General features: G+C 41.7%; 1 protein-coding gene across 1 annotated transcript; it reads left to right on the top strand.

The window, feature by feature from the left end:
• Positions 1-2,312: 2,312 nt before the first annotated feature.
• Positions 2,313-10,983, top strand: TMEM202 (transmembrane protein 202). Its single transcript, XM_045795298.2, has 5 exons — positions 2,313-2,393; positions 2,614-2,866; positions 9,708-9,857; positions 10,195-10,326; positions 10,787-10,983. The coding sequence occupies exons 1-5, from the start codon at positions 2,313-2,315 to the stop codon at positions 10,981-10,983; spliced, it is 813 nt and encodes a 270-aa protein (XP_045651254.2).
• The last annotated feature ends 6,274 nt before the right edge of the window (positions 10,984-17,257 follow it).

The raw sequence follows: 17,257 nt of genomic DNA, 5'->3' as shown, positions 1-17,257 counted from the left end.
GCTACCAGTGAAGTGGGGAGGGGTGACACGTTCGAGCCATCAACACGGGTATTTCATCTGTCTCAGGGTAGCCTGTGCCAAGGTCATGCTCCAGAAAACTTGGGAAGACAGTTTAAAAAAGAATAATAAGGCTGGCTGGCTCAGTCAGGAGACCAGGGGACCCTTGATCTCAGGGTCGTGAGTTCGAGTCCCACGTTGGGCATAGAGAGTACTAAAAAAAGTAAACTTAAAATTTTTTAAAAAAATTAGATAGTACTAAGGCATTATGCTAAGAGCTTTGTGCATATTATCTCATTTAATCCCACAAAATTCTATGAGGTAGGAATGATTATTAACCCAGTTTTAGAGATGAAGAAACTGACGATCAGTGAGGTCAAGGAAGTTGCCCCAAGGAACCTAGTCAGTAAGTGTGGGAAGTAAGTAAGTGCTAGAACGGGGATTGAAATACAGGCCTGCGTATTCAATGCCTATGTCTAGCTCCCTAGGCATGCGCGCGCATCTCGCAGTCATGCCGTGCAAGCCAGTTTGCTGCAGGTGGAAAAGTCTTTCCTATAATCAGGCCAGTAGTGCTTGTGTATTACGTTAATTGAAACGTCACAATATAATTGCATGGCCCAAAGGACCTTTCGTGATCTCGCTCTGGCCTATATCTGCGACCCTTGGAGTTTGTACCTAGCAGAACCACACTGCTTCTAGCGCCCCGAGAACCTCATGCTGTCCGTGGCTTCCTGCCTTGAGACATACTATTATCTTTGCCTCAAATGCCCTGTCACCTCTATTAGCTGGAAAATTCCTTTGAAATCCAGCTAATACATCACCTCTTCCGGTAAGCCTTCCCTTGTTTTCCTCTGACAATGTTAACCATTCTGTTCTCTGTACCAACCCTGTCTTTTATATAAAAATATATTGCCGGGCACCTGGGTGGCTCAGTCAGTTAAGTGCCTGCCTTCAGCTCAGGTCATGATCCCAGAGTCCTGGGATCGAGTCCCATATTGGGCTCCTTGCTCAGCAGAGAGCCTGCTTCTCCCTCTACCCTTCCCCCTTGCTCACGATCTCCCTTTTTCTCTCTTTCTCTCTCTCTCAAATAAATAAATAAAATCTTAATATATATATATATGGCTCATTCATTCCTTTAACATTAAATACTATTCTTTCCTGGCACTGGGCTAAATACTGGGAAACAGAGAGTCAAATGACACTTCGAGAAAGAGGACTTCATGCTAGAGCATGGACATAAGCTAGATAAGTGCCAGTTGTCCCCCCCAGCTGACATAAAGTATAGGTTTTGGCGGGTCGGGGCGGGCGAGGAGAGGGCATGCTGGGAGAAAAGTGTGATAGGGCATTCTGATTCAGCCCAAATTTAGGACTCGGAGTTTATCTGTTCGTGGAAAACAAGAGCTGGCAAAGCAGCTGGGCATTTATTTGAATAAATGTCCAGAATGGGGAACAGGATGGCGTCTGTTCAGCATCTTGGACTAATTTTGAGCCCTTGTGGGAGGAGGAGTTAGGACCAATGCTGAGAGAGTTGTTTGAAAAGAAGACTGTGAGCTCCTCTGGGCACAAGCTACGCTGGCTGTGGAAGCAGGGAAAGGCCATTCTCCTCGCTTTCACACAGACCCAACCCTGCCGCCGGCTCGTGAATGGTAGCTTTCAGCGCGCTGGCGGGTAGCCCCCTGTGCTGGGGAGACTGGCACTTTCACACGGGGGCCTGGCAGCCCTGGCCGCGGCGGGCAGGGGTGTAACGCCCTTCGATGGCTTCGTGAGTAGAGGGCATTGAAGAGCGGGAACTCGAGCAAGAAAGGAAGAAAAGGCTGGATGCTCCTGCAGAACCGTGGCCGACAGACTGGTTCACGAGCCTCCGGAGACACACCTGGGCCCTTCCACTCAGCGGTGGGGCAAGAGCATGAACGCCATCCAGGCTGCTGGTCATCTTGAGTTCTAACCACAAGCTATTGTGTCCCCAAGACATCTGAGTTAACTTCTTTATTGGCTGTTGGGGAGCTGTCTCTTATTCATCTTTTTACCCAGATCCTAACACAAAGCCTGACACACAGCCACTGCTGACTGATGGAATATTTGTGGATTTATTTCATGAAGGAGCTGAAAGGAGTCAGAGAAGGGAGGGTGGGGAGTATCACATACAAGTGCCCCTGATTAAAATGTGATGATTTGGTCCTGATCTGATCAGACCCAGAATATGAAACAGAAATGGAATCTGGGCCACGGGTTCTGGCCCCGTTTGGTTCTGCCAGCCTGTGCGGGAGGTGCAGAGACAAATTCCGTGGCAGTTAGAAAGCCAGATAGCTGCCAAGATGGAGAAGAGGGAACATTTAGTCTTGACCTTCTATAATCCTAAGGCTCCCAAAATTCAGGGGAACCGGAGCTACCAAAGGGTGAGGAGGTACCTAATTGCAGGTCAGATGGGAGGAAGAGGACTTACTTCAAGGCGGGCCTAGACAGAGCGTCCTAAAGATAGAGAAAAGATCACCCTGGGCAGGGAGAGACATCCACAGATCACACCCACATGGGGAGACTCAAGGGAGAGATGAGTTGGAGACCCTGGGGATCAAGGGTGATCTTTCTGGGTAGGCAATGTTTCCCTCCTCCTTGTAGCCTACCCTCCCCAACAGACATCCAAGTGTCACGATGCCACCCCAGAGGCGACAGCAGCATGTGGATCGGACACACATTTACATCCAAATGTTCTGTGGCAGCCTGTGTGGTTTTGGTCTCCTAATGCTGATCTGCACAACCCCACTGAACTGGGTGCGGTTCCTGGTGATCAAGAATGGCCTTGAGCTCTACGCAGGACTCTGGATCTCATGCAGCCATGAGCTGTGCTGGAGCCGAACACCCCAACCGCCCTGTGAGTGCCACCAAACTAAATGCCACAGGCTCCTCAGTTCCCAGAGCTTTCTGCCACATGGGCTCTGCATCCTTCTTCCTCCAAGATCTCTTTGCCCTCACCTCTCCAAATCCAAGATGGGTCTCAGGCAAATTGTGAATGTAGCCATTTTTTTCTTTGGTGTTCTCAGTGTACCCTTTCTCCCTTCTACTCCTAGTTGTTTCCTCTTGCAACTTAGTAGTTGATACTCTCTTTACTCTCTGGGAAGATCTCTTGGGGCCTTTATAAGCCATCACTGTGCAGCAATGTGATGAGTATTGTAATGTGGCTCGCAGAAATAGAAGTAATTGATCAGAAATGGAAAACAAAGCAAAGTGGCTCAACCTCTATCAGATTCAAGTTTTTAAAAATTTTCTTTAAGATTTTCTTTATTTATTTGAAAGAGAGAAAGCACAAGTAGGGGGAGAAGGAGAAGCAGACTCCCCACTGAGCAGGGAGTCCGATGCAGGGCCCGATCCCAGGACCCTGAGATCATGATCTGAGGCAAAGGCAGATGCTTCACTGACTGAGTCACCCAGGGGCCCCCCAGATTTAACTTTTAAGGTCAATTTGTTCTTCTGCTAACAGTAGAGGGAATACAAATGCATGTCAGATATGTGGTATAACAAATGCCAGCAATTTAGAGTAAATTATTAATGTCAAATTTTATGTGAATTTAGGTAAATCTGAAAATGCAATACAAAATATTTAAAAATAAGTTTCTAGGGCTAGAAGATACCATATGCATAAGTTTGGTTTTTTTAAATCAGAACCAAGACTTAGAGGAAAGACATAACTACACTAAACAGTTTCCCTTGAAAGATACATTTACACAGAGAAACAGATGTTGTGAAAGAAAACATACATGGATAAGGCATTTATTTCTCCTTCTCAGATAAGCAGGGGCCCTAGATGCTGGAGGTGGGGTTGGGGGTTGCACCTAGGCTCCACCCTGAGCTGGAGCATTTGTGGCATGTGGAATGAAGGAGTAGGACACTTACACAAGATCTTGAGAAGAAACTAAAATCAAAGGCAGGCAGACAATTCAATTGCATCTTCAGCTTAAAAGAAGAGCTAGGGGAAATATTTGCAACAAATAGGAAAGATAGAGGACTAATGGCCTTGATATTTTTTTTAAAAAGTATTATTAATAAAAAGGCAAATGCCCCAATAAATAAATTCTTGATAAACAGGCAATTCACAGAACAGAAACTAAAAATATCTAATAAACACAAGAAAAACTATTTTAACCTTAATCATCATTAAAGGAAAGCAAATCAAATGAACCATGAGATAGGATTTTTCAAACATGACAGGAGCAGAGATTTTTCCATGATGATGCACAATGCTGGACATTCTGATCTTCACTGGGGACCATAAATGGGTATAACCAAAGCAATATGATTATGTGTATCCAAAGATTTACACTCAAGAATTCCATTTCTAGAGAAATGGAGTAAAATATACAGGTATAAAAATTGAGCTGCCATCCTATTTACATAATTGTGCCAAGGCTAAAATTCAGGACTTGAGATTATTATTTAAATGTTAAATGAGTCAGAATCTTGGAATTTTGTCACTTACAGTAGCAAATAGTTCATTTCTTGCAGTCTGGAAGTCACCTGAGGCCAACTGTTAATGATTTAGAGAAGGTCAACTGAGTCCTTTAAGTACACAATTGTAAGTCAAGTAGCTACCCTATTTCCACTGTTAACTAGTCCTAATCCTAAGATCAGCAAGTAACCTGCAATACAGAGCTCATAATGAATTCCCCAAATGTAGTGAGTATGTCCAGGCTTCATCAACCTGTGACAACATGTTATTATTGCCTCAAACATTATTATCCAAATTCAAGAACTTTGAACTTTTACCTACTGATTGCGAGACTTTAGCCCCTTTTCCCATGGTACCCCCCTGTCGTTTCTGAGAGTTTCATGGGGACTCTCAGGTGGGCTCAAGAATATGTGTGCTCATGATCTTGTGTCCTGGACTCACATGAGGCCATTGTGGCTCTGGCTCTGACTTCACCTGGTTCTAGATGACTGATAGCCTCTCTGCTGTAGTTGTTGCTAATGGAATGGAGAAGGGGTGGGGAGTAGGAGGCACCATCCTCTCCTTTTATTGCTAGGTCTCAAGTGTGGAACAGACCCTTCTGCTAACTCCTCTGCAGCACAGGTGAGATCAGACCATCGCGTCAAGGAATATGTTGCCACCGAGGGTAACTTGAACCATCTGGAGGACTGTGGGGAAGAAGGGTAGGTCTTTTAGTCAGAGCACTGGAGCCTCCAGAGCCAGGGCCCTGGGAACCACTGCACAAGAAACAGTCAAGCTGCCTGGGGATGCTTGATTCTGACATTCCAACCGGGTTACCAGGGAACCTAAATCTTAAGCCATTTTCACAGCCTCCTCTCCAGGGTGCTAGGTGTCCATCCACGATCTTGTCCATTTCCAAACCACCTTCTTTTCCTTGAGCCTGGGGAGGTTTCATCTCGGCCTTATGTGGCTGGAAAGAAGGTGCAATGTCAGCAGTGTGGAGGTTTAGATTTGGCCAAATAAGTGGGCCGATCCCTCAGCAGCACCTTCTTCATCCATCTATCCATCCATCCAGACCCCACCTCTACTTACTCAGTCGAGTTCCTTCATAATTAAAAGGAGCCTGATCCTTTTGGAGCACTGCCTCCTTAACCTGGCCTTGAATTTTGCTGAAGGGCCTAGGGTGCAGTGAGAGGAATTCCACCCCCAAATCTCTTTGGTACAGCTGAGTACCAGGCGCTTAGCTTTTCTGATGGCTGGCTTCTCTCCTATGCTGCTTTCTTCTCATGTCATCTTAGCTGCCCCCATTGATTCCTTCCAGAGTATCAAGAGCTGTAAAAGAAAAGAGCATCTAGGGTTAGCTAGGCTTATTTGTTCACAAGAGCAAGTAGACTTATAGCCCTGCCCCTTTCACTTTCCAAAACCTCCAGGACAAAGTTTCACTTTCGTAACAGTAGAAGAAGATCCTGTCCACCAGTTACAAACTACCAAGTGATGAGTGTTCTCAGTTCGCTGAGAACCACTACTGGTTTCTGATAGGGTCGTATTCCTTCCAGTCTTGGTAGCTTTTATGTCCTACCTGATGGTGCTCTGAAGTACAGAATCACTGCCAAGGATCTTACCAAGCTTTTCAAATGATTCAGACTTCTTCCTCTCCAAACTGGAAGTGACATCCCCTCTCCTCCCAGGGCATTAACTTCATTGCCTTCAGTAAACTGGGATGTTTGCCTTGCTTTTCCTGAAACCCAAGGCCACATCAAAGAATATTACTAAGGAAATCTTCAGAAATGTTTGGATACAGATGACCTACGTGGGTGTTCCTTATATCTAGGGCACATCTCTTTCCCTGGACCAAAGCTTCTTACCGACAAGTAGGGCCTTTTAGTAACTTAGGTCCTAAGATCTTTGAAACTTTGACAAGTAAGCTGCTGTAAAACTGATGTTTAAAGGCTGATATAGCTTTAGTTCTTATAGGAGATGGAGGCTCAAACTCAGCTTTAGGATATTTCTTTTGTTTTGCTCAGTGAATAAGAAAAAAAAAACTATGAAGTTAACCAAATGCAGCCATTTTATATTATGGAGCTAAGTCTTCAGTTTGGTCAGATAATTAGTTGTGCATGATTATGACTAGTAGACTTGCTTTCTTTGGAGGTAAGACTATACCATGCTGAAAATCTCCAGCCGTTCCTTTGGAGGTATGAGTGATCTTATTTATGTAGTTTCAGGAGATGAGGATCTAAGACAGAGAAGACTGTAAGAACATGAAGGCAAGTCTTCCCCTCATTGGTGGAAGAAAGACTAGACTGTAACATATCTTAGACAGGACTGGATATCTTGGTACACTTTAGTGTTTTATTTCATCTGAACTAGCATAAGCTAAAGAGTGAACCTATTTATGAAGATTCAGAAGAATCTCATAGATTCCCAAAGGCAGGAAGCTCGTGTACCTGAGGAGATTCCAGAAGAGCCTGGGATCTCAGACGAAGAAAATCAAGCCTGCCACTCAGTCTCTCTAGAGTTGCTTTGGCGCTCATCTTTGTTTATACTTTGCTTTATCGCTACGGCTCAGTTTTTCCTGTTTATTAGTATACGAGTGCCCCAAAAGTGATATCTGTCTGGCTATGTATCTTCCTTGGTTCAAGCAAGCAAAAGAGGAAATTAGTATCAATCAGTCTCAAATCCAAATTTCCAAGCGTAAGAATCAAATTGGTCTAACATGGGTCAGATCGCCTTCCTTTTTCCAATTACCTGTGGTCGGGGGACTATAGGCAAAGGGCCAGGGCTACAGGCAAGTGCTGCTAAGGCCTGTGGGGGACTGTGGGCTAAATACCATGAACGATGCCTATCACACTGGGCTTCATGCAGCTCAAAGCAGCCTGATGGTTCTGACCGGCTACATATCCTGCTAATTCTAAATGACCCAGGTTTTAGGAAATGCGTTGCTCTTGGGTTATCATGATTTAGTGTGGCATAACTTGTTTTGGCCACAGAACAAGTCACCTCTGTAGGTAAGAGTGTGATTTCTCTTCATGGACTTTACTATTATCGATGATGTTAGTCAGTGGTGAGTTCTAGAGAACAAAATAAGACTTAAGAGGCAGATCTTAAACTGGGATAAGCTTTGACATATTTTCTTCTCTCTGGGTTACTTGGAAGCTGGACTATGCTCAGGCATAGAAGTGCTTAGAGAACTTTCAATGGTAGAGACGAGCTGGCCCCGGCTACCTTGAGACAGGAAAAAAGCTAGTCAAGCTAGTCAAGGAGGCACCCTCTAAAGGATATTGAAGAGATTGCAGGATCTGTAGCATCTCAGAAGAGTTATATTTACTTGCAATTGTGTGTTATCCTTTATTTCTTTTTTTAAAGGTTTTTATTTAAGTTACAGTTAGTTAACATACAGTGTTTTATTAGTTTCAGGTATCCAATACAGTGATTCAACACTTCCATACAACACCCGGTGTTCATCACAAGTGCACTCCTTAATACCCATTACCTATTTCACCCATCCCCCGACCCACCTCCCCTCTGGTAACCATCAGTTTGTTCTCTAGAGTTAAGAGTCTGTTTCTTGGTTTGCCCCTCTCTGTTTTTCTCTTTGCTTGTTTTGTTTCTTCAATTCCACATATGAATGAAATCCTATGGTATTTGTCTTTTCTCTGACTGACATATTTAGCTTAGCATAATACTCTGTAGCTCCAACCATGTCATTGCAAATGGCAAGATTTCATTGCTTTTTATGGCTGAGTAATATTCCACTATCGATATAGATATATAGATATAGATACCCACATATATCTATATATATCTATAGCACATCTTCTTTATCCATTCATCAATCGATGGACATGGGCTGTTTCCATAATTTGGCTACTGTAGATAATGCTGCTATAAACATCGGGGCGCATGTGTCTTAAAAAACTGCTGTAGAAGTCAAGAGAGGGATCTGTTTCGTATTAGGGAGGTGGTAGCTAAAAGTAATGTTTAGCATGCTCCTTCTTCTCTCTTACCAACATCCAGTCTGCAGAGAGCAGAGATCTTGAGCCAGGAGGTGAAGGAAGAAGCCGTGTACTTGGGTAAGGGCTTTGGAGCCAAAGAAACTTAGCAGACCTCCACCTGAGCAAACGCGTGGCAGGGCCTTGAAGGACTCTCAGGAAAAAAAACAAAACAAAACAAATAGAAGGTATTTTTAGGGTGTGAAACTCCTGCAATCCAGTAAATTTAGGCTTGAAATCATTACGTATGGGAGTTGAAGTAAATGGGACTTCGTTTTGTAGTCATAGGCTGACAAGGCCCGTGCAGGCCAGATATATTTAAAAGAGAAATAACAAATAGAAACAAACTACAAGGGCAACAATGGTTAAATCATTCAGAGAAATATGTTAATATGATAAATTGTTCCGGGAACCATTAAAAATGATGTTTACAACAGATGACTTGGGAAAAAAATCTTACCATATAATCTTAAGAAAAAAAATCACCTGATAGTCACTATCATATTCACCATGTACAGAGGATAGAGAAACACTGGAAAGAAATAATGTAAAATGCTAACAATAGCTGCCCTGGGTAGTGGGACTGTGGCTGATTTTCTTCCTGCTTCTTGGTACTTTCGCAGCCTTTCCAAAGCTTATATTGAACATGTATTACTTTCAGAATTAGAATTAGGAATAAAAAAATGTTTTAATCTGTGTTGTGATTTTAGAGTCACACCTCTTAGAAGCTAGTTTACATCTAAGTTAAATGGGTTAATACATCCAGAACTATTTGTATATTATCTTCAGTTTAACAACCAAGGCTTTGCATTTACAGTAAGCAAATTCCAAGTGTCAGTGAAAAACTGGGAAGTAAGATCCTTATTGGTGCCCTGGATGCCACATGGCGAGCTCTGCTTCATCTCCCTTAGTCCTCACATCCTTCTCTAAGACTCTGTCTGGTTTTCTTCTTTCTTCCTTCCTTCCTTTCTTTCTTTCTTTCTTTCTTTCTTTCTTTCTTTCTTTCTTTCTTTCTTCTTTCATGTGTTTTCATTTTTAAAAAGATTTTATTTATTTATTTGACAGAGAGAGACAGCCAGCGAGAGAGGGAACACAAGCAGGGGGAGTGGGAGAGGAAGAAGCAGGCTCCCAGCAGAGGACCCTGATACGGGGCTCAATCCCAGAACGCCAGGATCACGCCCTGAGCCGAAGGCAGACGCTTAACGACTGAGCCACCCAGGCGCCCCTCTGTCTGGATTTCTTAAGAGAGGTACCCCACTGGACTAATCAAGCTTTCCCTCTCTCATTCTCTTTGGCAGATTACCTTCAATTTTCCAGGGCTTTCTTCCTCATCTCTGTCTTCTCCATACTCGTCGCCCTGGCCTGGCTCATCAGCTCTTGCCTGCCTAGAAGAGGAAGCATAACCACCAACTTGGATCTGAAGGTATCCATACTCAGCTTCATCTCAGGTACAGACCTAGATTGGCAGGGTAATACCAGGGTGAAACTGTCAAGGGAACTAAGTTTCTCCATGGGGCTTTCATCCTCTTTTTCTTGTCCCTCTCCTCTTCTTCAGTATCACATCAGGTTGCCAGCTACCTGCCCTTTCTTACTGTATAAAACACACTTCACCTGACTTAGCCCAAGGGAGAGGTAGAAGCCCCTTTCTCTTTCCTATCTTGGTCAATCCCTCAATTTTAATTCTGCCATACATATGGCATCTGGAAACAGAAGAAGAGTTGGGGGTGGTGGTCAAGGCAGACTGAAGACACTAATGGGTTGTGACATCTTTTCTTCTGGTCCTAGCCATCTCCCTGCTCCTCTGCCTCGTCCTATTTCTGGCACAGGTTCACTGGCATGCTAAGAATGCCTTGGAGCCGGATCTCCTATGGGCCTATCATATTAATTGGTGGAGTGACTTCTTATACATGTTTTCTGGTGAGTCAGTCCCCTGCCTTACGCAAGAAGGATGGAAGAGGAGGTCACTGCTTGAAAGGGAGGTTGAATCTAGGAGAAATAGGAGCACTGACTGTTCCTATTTAGAACATTCATACATGGAGGGGCAGCATGGTATAGTGAGGAAAGCATGGATTTTGGAATCTGGAAACCTAGATTTATCGACCTGTTCTACCTTTAACTGAGGGAGGCATGCGCACGTTGAGTGACTTGCCTAAGACTACACAGAAAGTTGTGGAACTATCATTTGAATCCAGGAGGTTCAAGCTTTGTCTTCACCATGTGAGAAATACTATAATGCAATGAGAGCACAGGAAGATAAAGTAACTCTGCTGGGGGAGAGGAGGGTTGGCTTTTAGAGCTGAGGAAAGCATGAGCAGGAATTTTAAAAGTCAAAAGACTATCTATCTGTTGAAACTCACCTCAAATTCTTCTCCTCTAGGGATCATCTCCTTCCTCAACCACATAACTTTCAGATTTCCTTCCCTTGATCGAAATGTCGGTGCAATTCCCATAGAGCAGTCAAGGCTGGGGGTTGGTCCAGTGACTACGGTAGAATCTGGCAAAGATGAAAGGTTAAGTTCTGATAAGGAATCTCCAGTTGAGGAAGAGAAAACAGACCTAGAAGCAGAACCATGATGGTGATAGGAAAACCCAGCTACTGCTTGTCTTAAAAACGGAGGAGAGGCTGAACTGGAAATGATGGTGCAGATTCTAGGAAACTCTCCTAATATCATGTCCATGTTACTAAAGGAGAAAGCATTAAAGCTGCTGAAATGTGTTTTGTGTGCACTGGATCTAAAATATGTATTATAGTCATAAAGAAAATAATTAAAATTTACTTAAGAAAAAATTTGTAAGAGAAAACATCAGTAGTTAGGGTCACGAATGAAAGAAACTAGCAACAGATGCAGTGTGTGGATCAGAGATCTCTTCGGGCATCAGGGATCTTACAGACCAGAATGATTCCTGGAGAAAGATGCCACCTAATTCTATTTGAAGTTTTCTTTTTATGTGTGGCCTTGGGCACACTCAGGGTGGAAAGCATTTGGCCAATATTGTTGAATCTGAATTGTAGATCATTACCAGCAATGGAACGAATACCAGTGGAGATTATACCTACCATCCAAAGAAGCTGAAGGGTGCCTGGGTGGAGGCTGGGTTCTGGGGAATCCGTGAGGTCCCATTTCCTATGAGGATTGGTAATTTGAAACCCTTACAGTCTTATTACATTAACACACTGCTTCTCCCTCGGTGGGGAAATATCTTTTTTTAAATGTTTTTTTAATTATATTATGTTAGTCACCATACAGTACATCCCTGGTTTCTGATGTAAAGTTCGATGATTCATTAGTTGCGTATAACACCCAGTGCACCATGCAATACGTGCCCTCCTTACTACCCATCATCGGTCTATCCCATTCCCCCACCCCCCTCCCCTCTGAGGCCCTCAGTTTGTTTCTCATAGTCCATAGTCTCTCATGCTTCATTCCCCCTTCTGATTACCCCCCCCTTTCTTTATCCCTTTCTTCCCCTACCGATCATCCTAGTTCTTATGTTCCATAGATGAGAGAAATCATATGATAGTTGTCTTTCTCTGCTTGACTTATTTCACTTAGCATTATCTCCTCCAGTGCCGTCCATGTTGCAGCAAATGCTGAGAAATCGTTCTTTCTGATAGCTGAGTAATATTCCACTGTATATATGGACCACAACTTCTTAATCCAGTCATCTGTTGAAGGGCGTCTCGGTGGGGAAATATCTTAACCAGACCCCCCAAGCTCTCTGAAATTCTACACAAAATTTACGTATGCAGTTTTCTGTGAAGAGAGCCACAGACTCCGTCAGATTCTTGATAGGCCTGTGACTCTTCTGATTCCTTTGGCGTCAGTTTTGTTTTAATGAGCCAAACCAGGCTAAAGGACTTTCTTCAGCCTAAGTATATATGTGAACCAAGTTGAAAGATTATTCCATGTTTTCGGACACCTGGGTGGTTCAATAGGTTAAGCAGCTGCCTTGGCTCGGGTTGTGCTCCCAGGGTCCTGGTATCGAGGTCAGCATCAGGCTTCTTGCACGGCGGGGAGCCTGCTTCTCCCTCTGCCTGCCGCTCCCTCTGCTTGTGCTCTCTCTCTCTCTGACAAATAAATAAAATCTTAAAAAAATTTTCTTTCCATGTTTTATATACCCTGTTAAACTAAGTAAGGGAGTGGGCAGTGATTTCAGGCCATCACATAAGTCTTTTGATGGCTAAAGATCCCTTTCAAACCCAAACTAGATTCCATGCAGAAAGTCCCTGACATTCATTTTGTCCTTTATTCCTTTAGAAGCTACCACTACTTCTCTATTGGTTGAGGTCCATACTTCTCCTCCTCAAATCTGGCAATGGAATGGACTAAAATGCCCAGCTTCACCCCTTGCTACTCTTGAAGATAAGTTTTTGGGTCCTTTTGGTTTAATTTAGAGATTTATTGGTAAGCTTTGTAGAAAACAAACATAGCGGGGGCACCTGGGTGGCTTAGTCGTTAAGCATCTGCCTTCAGGCCAGGGCATGATCCCAGAGTTCTGGGATCGAGCCCCTCATTGGGCTCCCTGCTCCACTGGGAGCCTGCTTCTTACTCTCCCACTCCCCTGCTTGTGTTCCCTCTCTCGCTGGCTGTCTTTCTCTGTCAAATAAATAAATAAAATCTTTAAAAAAAAAAAGAAAGAAAAGGAAAAACATAGCAGACATGGAGCAATTATGTAGTTCTTTTTTTTTTTGGTTTTTGCTTTTTTAAGAGAATTTTATTTGAGTGGTTCTTACAATTTATGTAGTTTTTATAATCCTGGTCCCTGAGCAGGAATACCCAAATATTTCCAGATGGTAACTGAAAGCCCATTAGATTAATATTTTTTTAAAGACTTTATTTATTTATTTGAGGGGGGGCATGAGCGGGAGGGGGAGGGGAGAGGGAAAGGGAGAAGCAGGCTCCCCACTGAGCAGGGAGCCTGATGAGGGACTCAATCCCAGGACCCTGGGATCATAACTTGAGCCAAAGGCAGACGCTTAACTGACTGAGCCACCCAGGCACCCTAGATTAATATTTTAGCTTTTATTCCTAAGGATAAGAGTTTAGCAGCACATGCACGTGTGCACCCACCCATAGAGACAAATACAAACACACATATATACACGCACTTCATTTTGACCCTATCTTAGAAAGCTCCTTCTCCATGTTGGCTCCTCTTCCAGGCAGGTGACCTTAGTTATAGCAAAATGACTGGTGCTTCCTTACTTCATGGGGCCTCATTTCAGAGGCACCTCAGGCTATTCCTGAGCCTTTGCAAGAACAGATATGTATTGAAGGCCATCTTCCCTTCCTCCCACTCCCCTCATACACTAAGCATACCCCACACATTGACCAATGAAGAGTTCATTTAGGTCACAAGCTTTATTTATAATTCAGTTTGAATGCTCTAGTTGTAGGACTAAACTGACAGAGAGTTAAGTATTCATGACTCTTTAGGAAATGGAAGTCTTAAGTGGGATGAGAAGAAGGAAGTAGGTATGAGTGAGAGTGGAAGATGCTAGATTATAAGAACGTAACCATAAAGGCCCTGGCTATTAGGAGAGAATAGGTAGTAATTATAACTAAGTTTTCTACTTTGCAAGCAGGAAATGATCTTACAAGAAAGAGACAACATTTCATTACTCCTTTAGAAGCTGAATCTTCTATTTTCTTCTTTCTTCGCTAGTAGAGAATTCCTTTAAAAGCTTAAGTGAATTTCCAATACGATAGCTTAGTAAATCACCCTTGGATACCTTCCCTCTACTTCAAATATATTGCATGATAGATGAAGTGGAGAGGGGAGGGAGAGGGAGGCAGGGGTTGGGAGAGGGAGGGAGGGAGAGAGATGCAAGCTTGAAAATTATAGCCAGGTCAAAACAAGACAAGCATTTTCACAGACCAGAAAAATGAGCCAAACACAAGGCTGTGATTTGAGTTAAGCCATGGATTTAATGGGCTCTTAGTCCAAAACTAAGTGGAAGTGAACAGGAACTGACTCTGGACTGGAGCACTTGGCCAAAGTAAGGAAACCCCAAAACCTTTCGATGGTATGCGCATGAGGGGAGAGAAAGAAAGAAAAAAGGCAACAAAAAATTTGTGTGCCTGCAAATAAGAATTCCAAACATGTAAAGAAATGCTCAGAAAAGAATTCAAAGTCAAAAATCAGAATATGAATTCATTTCAAATTAATTTGCGATATAGTATGATAGAGTCTTTAAGTATTCTTAGGATATATAAAGAAACATATGACAGAATCATAGATTACAAAAAAGACTCCAAATTATGAAACAAAAATAGATGGAAACAAACAAGAACAGGTTCAAATGAAAAAGAACACAATAGAAATCATAGAAATGAAAAATATAGTAGTCATTAAAATAAAAATTTAATAAATAAAAAATCTAGATAGTACACTCAACAAAAAAAGAAATATTTTATTTTCAGATATATCTAGAATAATTGACCAAATAATATGTCTGAAAGAAAGTTTCAACAATTTTTTTAAGAAAACTTTCTTTTTTTTTTTTTTTAGATTTTATTTATTTATTTGACAAAGAGAGAGAGAGCAAGCAGGTGGGGCAACAGGCAGAGGGAGAGGGAGAAACAGGCTCCCTGCTGGGAGCTCTACCCCAGGACCCTGGAATCATGACCTGAGCCTGAGATGAAGGCAGAAGTTTACTTGACTGAGCCACCCAGGAGCCCCGAGTTTCAACAATTTTAAAAGGCTATCAGTCTGTTTCCTGACCACAATGACATTAAGTTAGAATTCAATAAAAATAATAATCTTGTAAAAAATTCTCTATGTTTTATCTTAAAAATGATCCCTAAAAAAATCATGAGAAAAGGGGGAATCACAATGGAAATGACAAAATACCTAGAACAACAATAAAAGAATTGCTACCATAAAAACCCACAGGTGTGTTTATTTAAAACAAAATAAACAACAAAAAATAGTTTAAAATTAATGATGATACAGTCAACTCATGAACGTGAGAAAGAATAACTAGATAAACCAAAAGGAGAAGAACGAAAAAATGTAAATAGTAAAATCTGAGAAAGTTTTTAGGTTCGGATAACCTAAACCTGATTCTTTGAAAAACAATAAAATAAAAGGCAAACTACAAGCAAATCTAATTAAGAGAAAAAAAAGAAAAAGCACAAACAATTTCAGGAATGATATTGTACATATTTTTATATATTTATATATATAACATTAAAAAATGTTACTCAGGCATATTTTATTGTTTAAAATTTCAGTTTCTTTTGTATTGGTTGTTATTTCTCCTCTCTCACTTCTGATTTTATTTATTTGGTTCCCTTCTCTTTTCTTTCTGATAAGTCTGACCAAAATCAAAATGGATAAACCATTTTACTAATTTTTTTCAAAGAACGAACTCCCGGTTTAATTGATCTGTTCTATTGTGGGGTTTTTTTAGTTTCTATATCATTTATTTCTAGTCTAATCTTTATTATGTGCTTCCTTCTGCTGGCTTTAGGCTTCATTTGTTGTTCTTTTTCTAGCTCCTTTAGTTGTGAGGTTAGATTGTGTATTTGAGATTGTTCTCATTTCTTGAGGCAGGCCAGTATTGCTACATAATTCCATCTTAGGACTGTTTTTGCGACATCCCAAAGGTTTTGGACTGTTGTGTTTTCATTTTCATTTGTTTCCATGTGGTTTTTTTTAATTTCTTCTTTGATTTTCTGGTTGACCCATTCATTGTTTAGTAGATTGTTGTTTAACCTCTATGTATCTGCGGTCTTTCCAGATATTTTCTTGTGGTTGATTTCTAGTTTCACAGTATTGTGGTAGAAAAGGTGCATGGTATGATCTCAATCTTTCTGTATTTGTTGAGACCTGTTTTGTGACATCATATGTAATCTGCTCTGGAGAATGTTCCATGCGCACTTGAAAAGACTATGTATTCTGCAGTTTTAGGATAAAATGTTCTGAATATATCTGTGAAGTCCATCTAGTCCAGTGTGTCATTCAAAGCCCTTGTTTCCTTGTTGATTTTCTGTTTAGGTGATCTGTTCATTGATATCAGTGGGGTTTTTTTAATAATATTTTTTATTATATTATGTTAGTCACCATATAGTACATCCCTGGTTTTTGATGTAAAGTTCGATGATTCATTAGTTGCATGTAACACCCAGTGCACCATGCAATACGTGCCCTCCTTACTACCCATCACCAGCCTATCCCATTCCCCCACCCTCTCCCCTCTGAAGCCCTCAGTTTGTTTCTCAGAGTCCATAGTCTCTCATGCTTCATTCCCCCTTCTGATTACCCCCCCTTTCTTTATCCCTTTCTTCTCCTACCAATCTTCCTAGTTCTTATGTTCCATAGATGAGAGAAACCATATGATATTTGTCTTTCTCTGCTTGACTTATTTCACTTAGCATTATCTCTGGAGGAGCTAATCCATGGGGTTTTAAAGTGGGTTGCAAGGTGGTTCAGTATTCACAAATCAATCATCATGATATACCACATTAATAAAAGAAAGGTTAAGAACCATATGATCATTTCAATAGATGCAGAAAAAGCATTCAACAAAGTACAACATCCATTCATGATGAAAAACCCTCAACAAAGTAGATTTAGAGGAAACATATCTCAATATAATAAAGGCCATATATGAAAAACCCACAGCTAATATCATCTTAAGTGGGGAAAAACTGAGAGCTCTCCCCTAAGATCAGGAACAAGACAAGGACATCCACTTCCACCACTGTTATTTAACGTAGTACTGTAAGTCCTAGCCTCAATAATCAGAAAACAAAAAGAAATAAAAGGCATCCTAATCAGCAAGATAGAAGTAAAAACTTCCACTATTTGCAGATGAAATGATACTATATATAGAAAACTC

The sequence above is a fragment of the Ursus americanus genome, chromosome 28 (assembly GCF_024610735.1).
Source record: "Ursus americanus isolate L20-20 chromosome 28, mUrsAme1.1.p, whole genome shotgun sequence".
In the NCBI taxonomy this organism is placed as follows: Eukaryota; Metazoa; Chordata; class Mammalia; order Carnivora; family Ursidae; genus Ursus; species Ursus americanus.
The sequence above is the reverse complement of the archived record's forward strand: the minus strand, read 5'-3'. Positions and strand labels throughout refer to the sequence as shown.

Coding starts and splice junctions, on each gene's coding strand:
- TMEM202 (XM_045795298.2), top strand. CDS start 2,313: ATGGAGAAGAGGGAACATTTAGTCTTGACCTTCTATAATCCTAAGGCT. Junction 2,394..2,613: donor GGAACCGGAGCTACCAAAGG/GTGAGGAGGTAC, acceptor TCCTCCTTGTAG/CCTACCCTCCCCAACAGACA. Junction 9,858..10,194: donor CATACTCAGCTTCATCTCAG/GTACAGACCTAG, acceptor TTCTGGTCCTAG/CCATCTCCCTGCTCCTCTGC.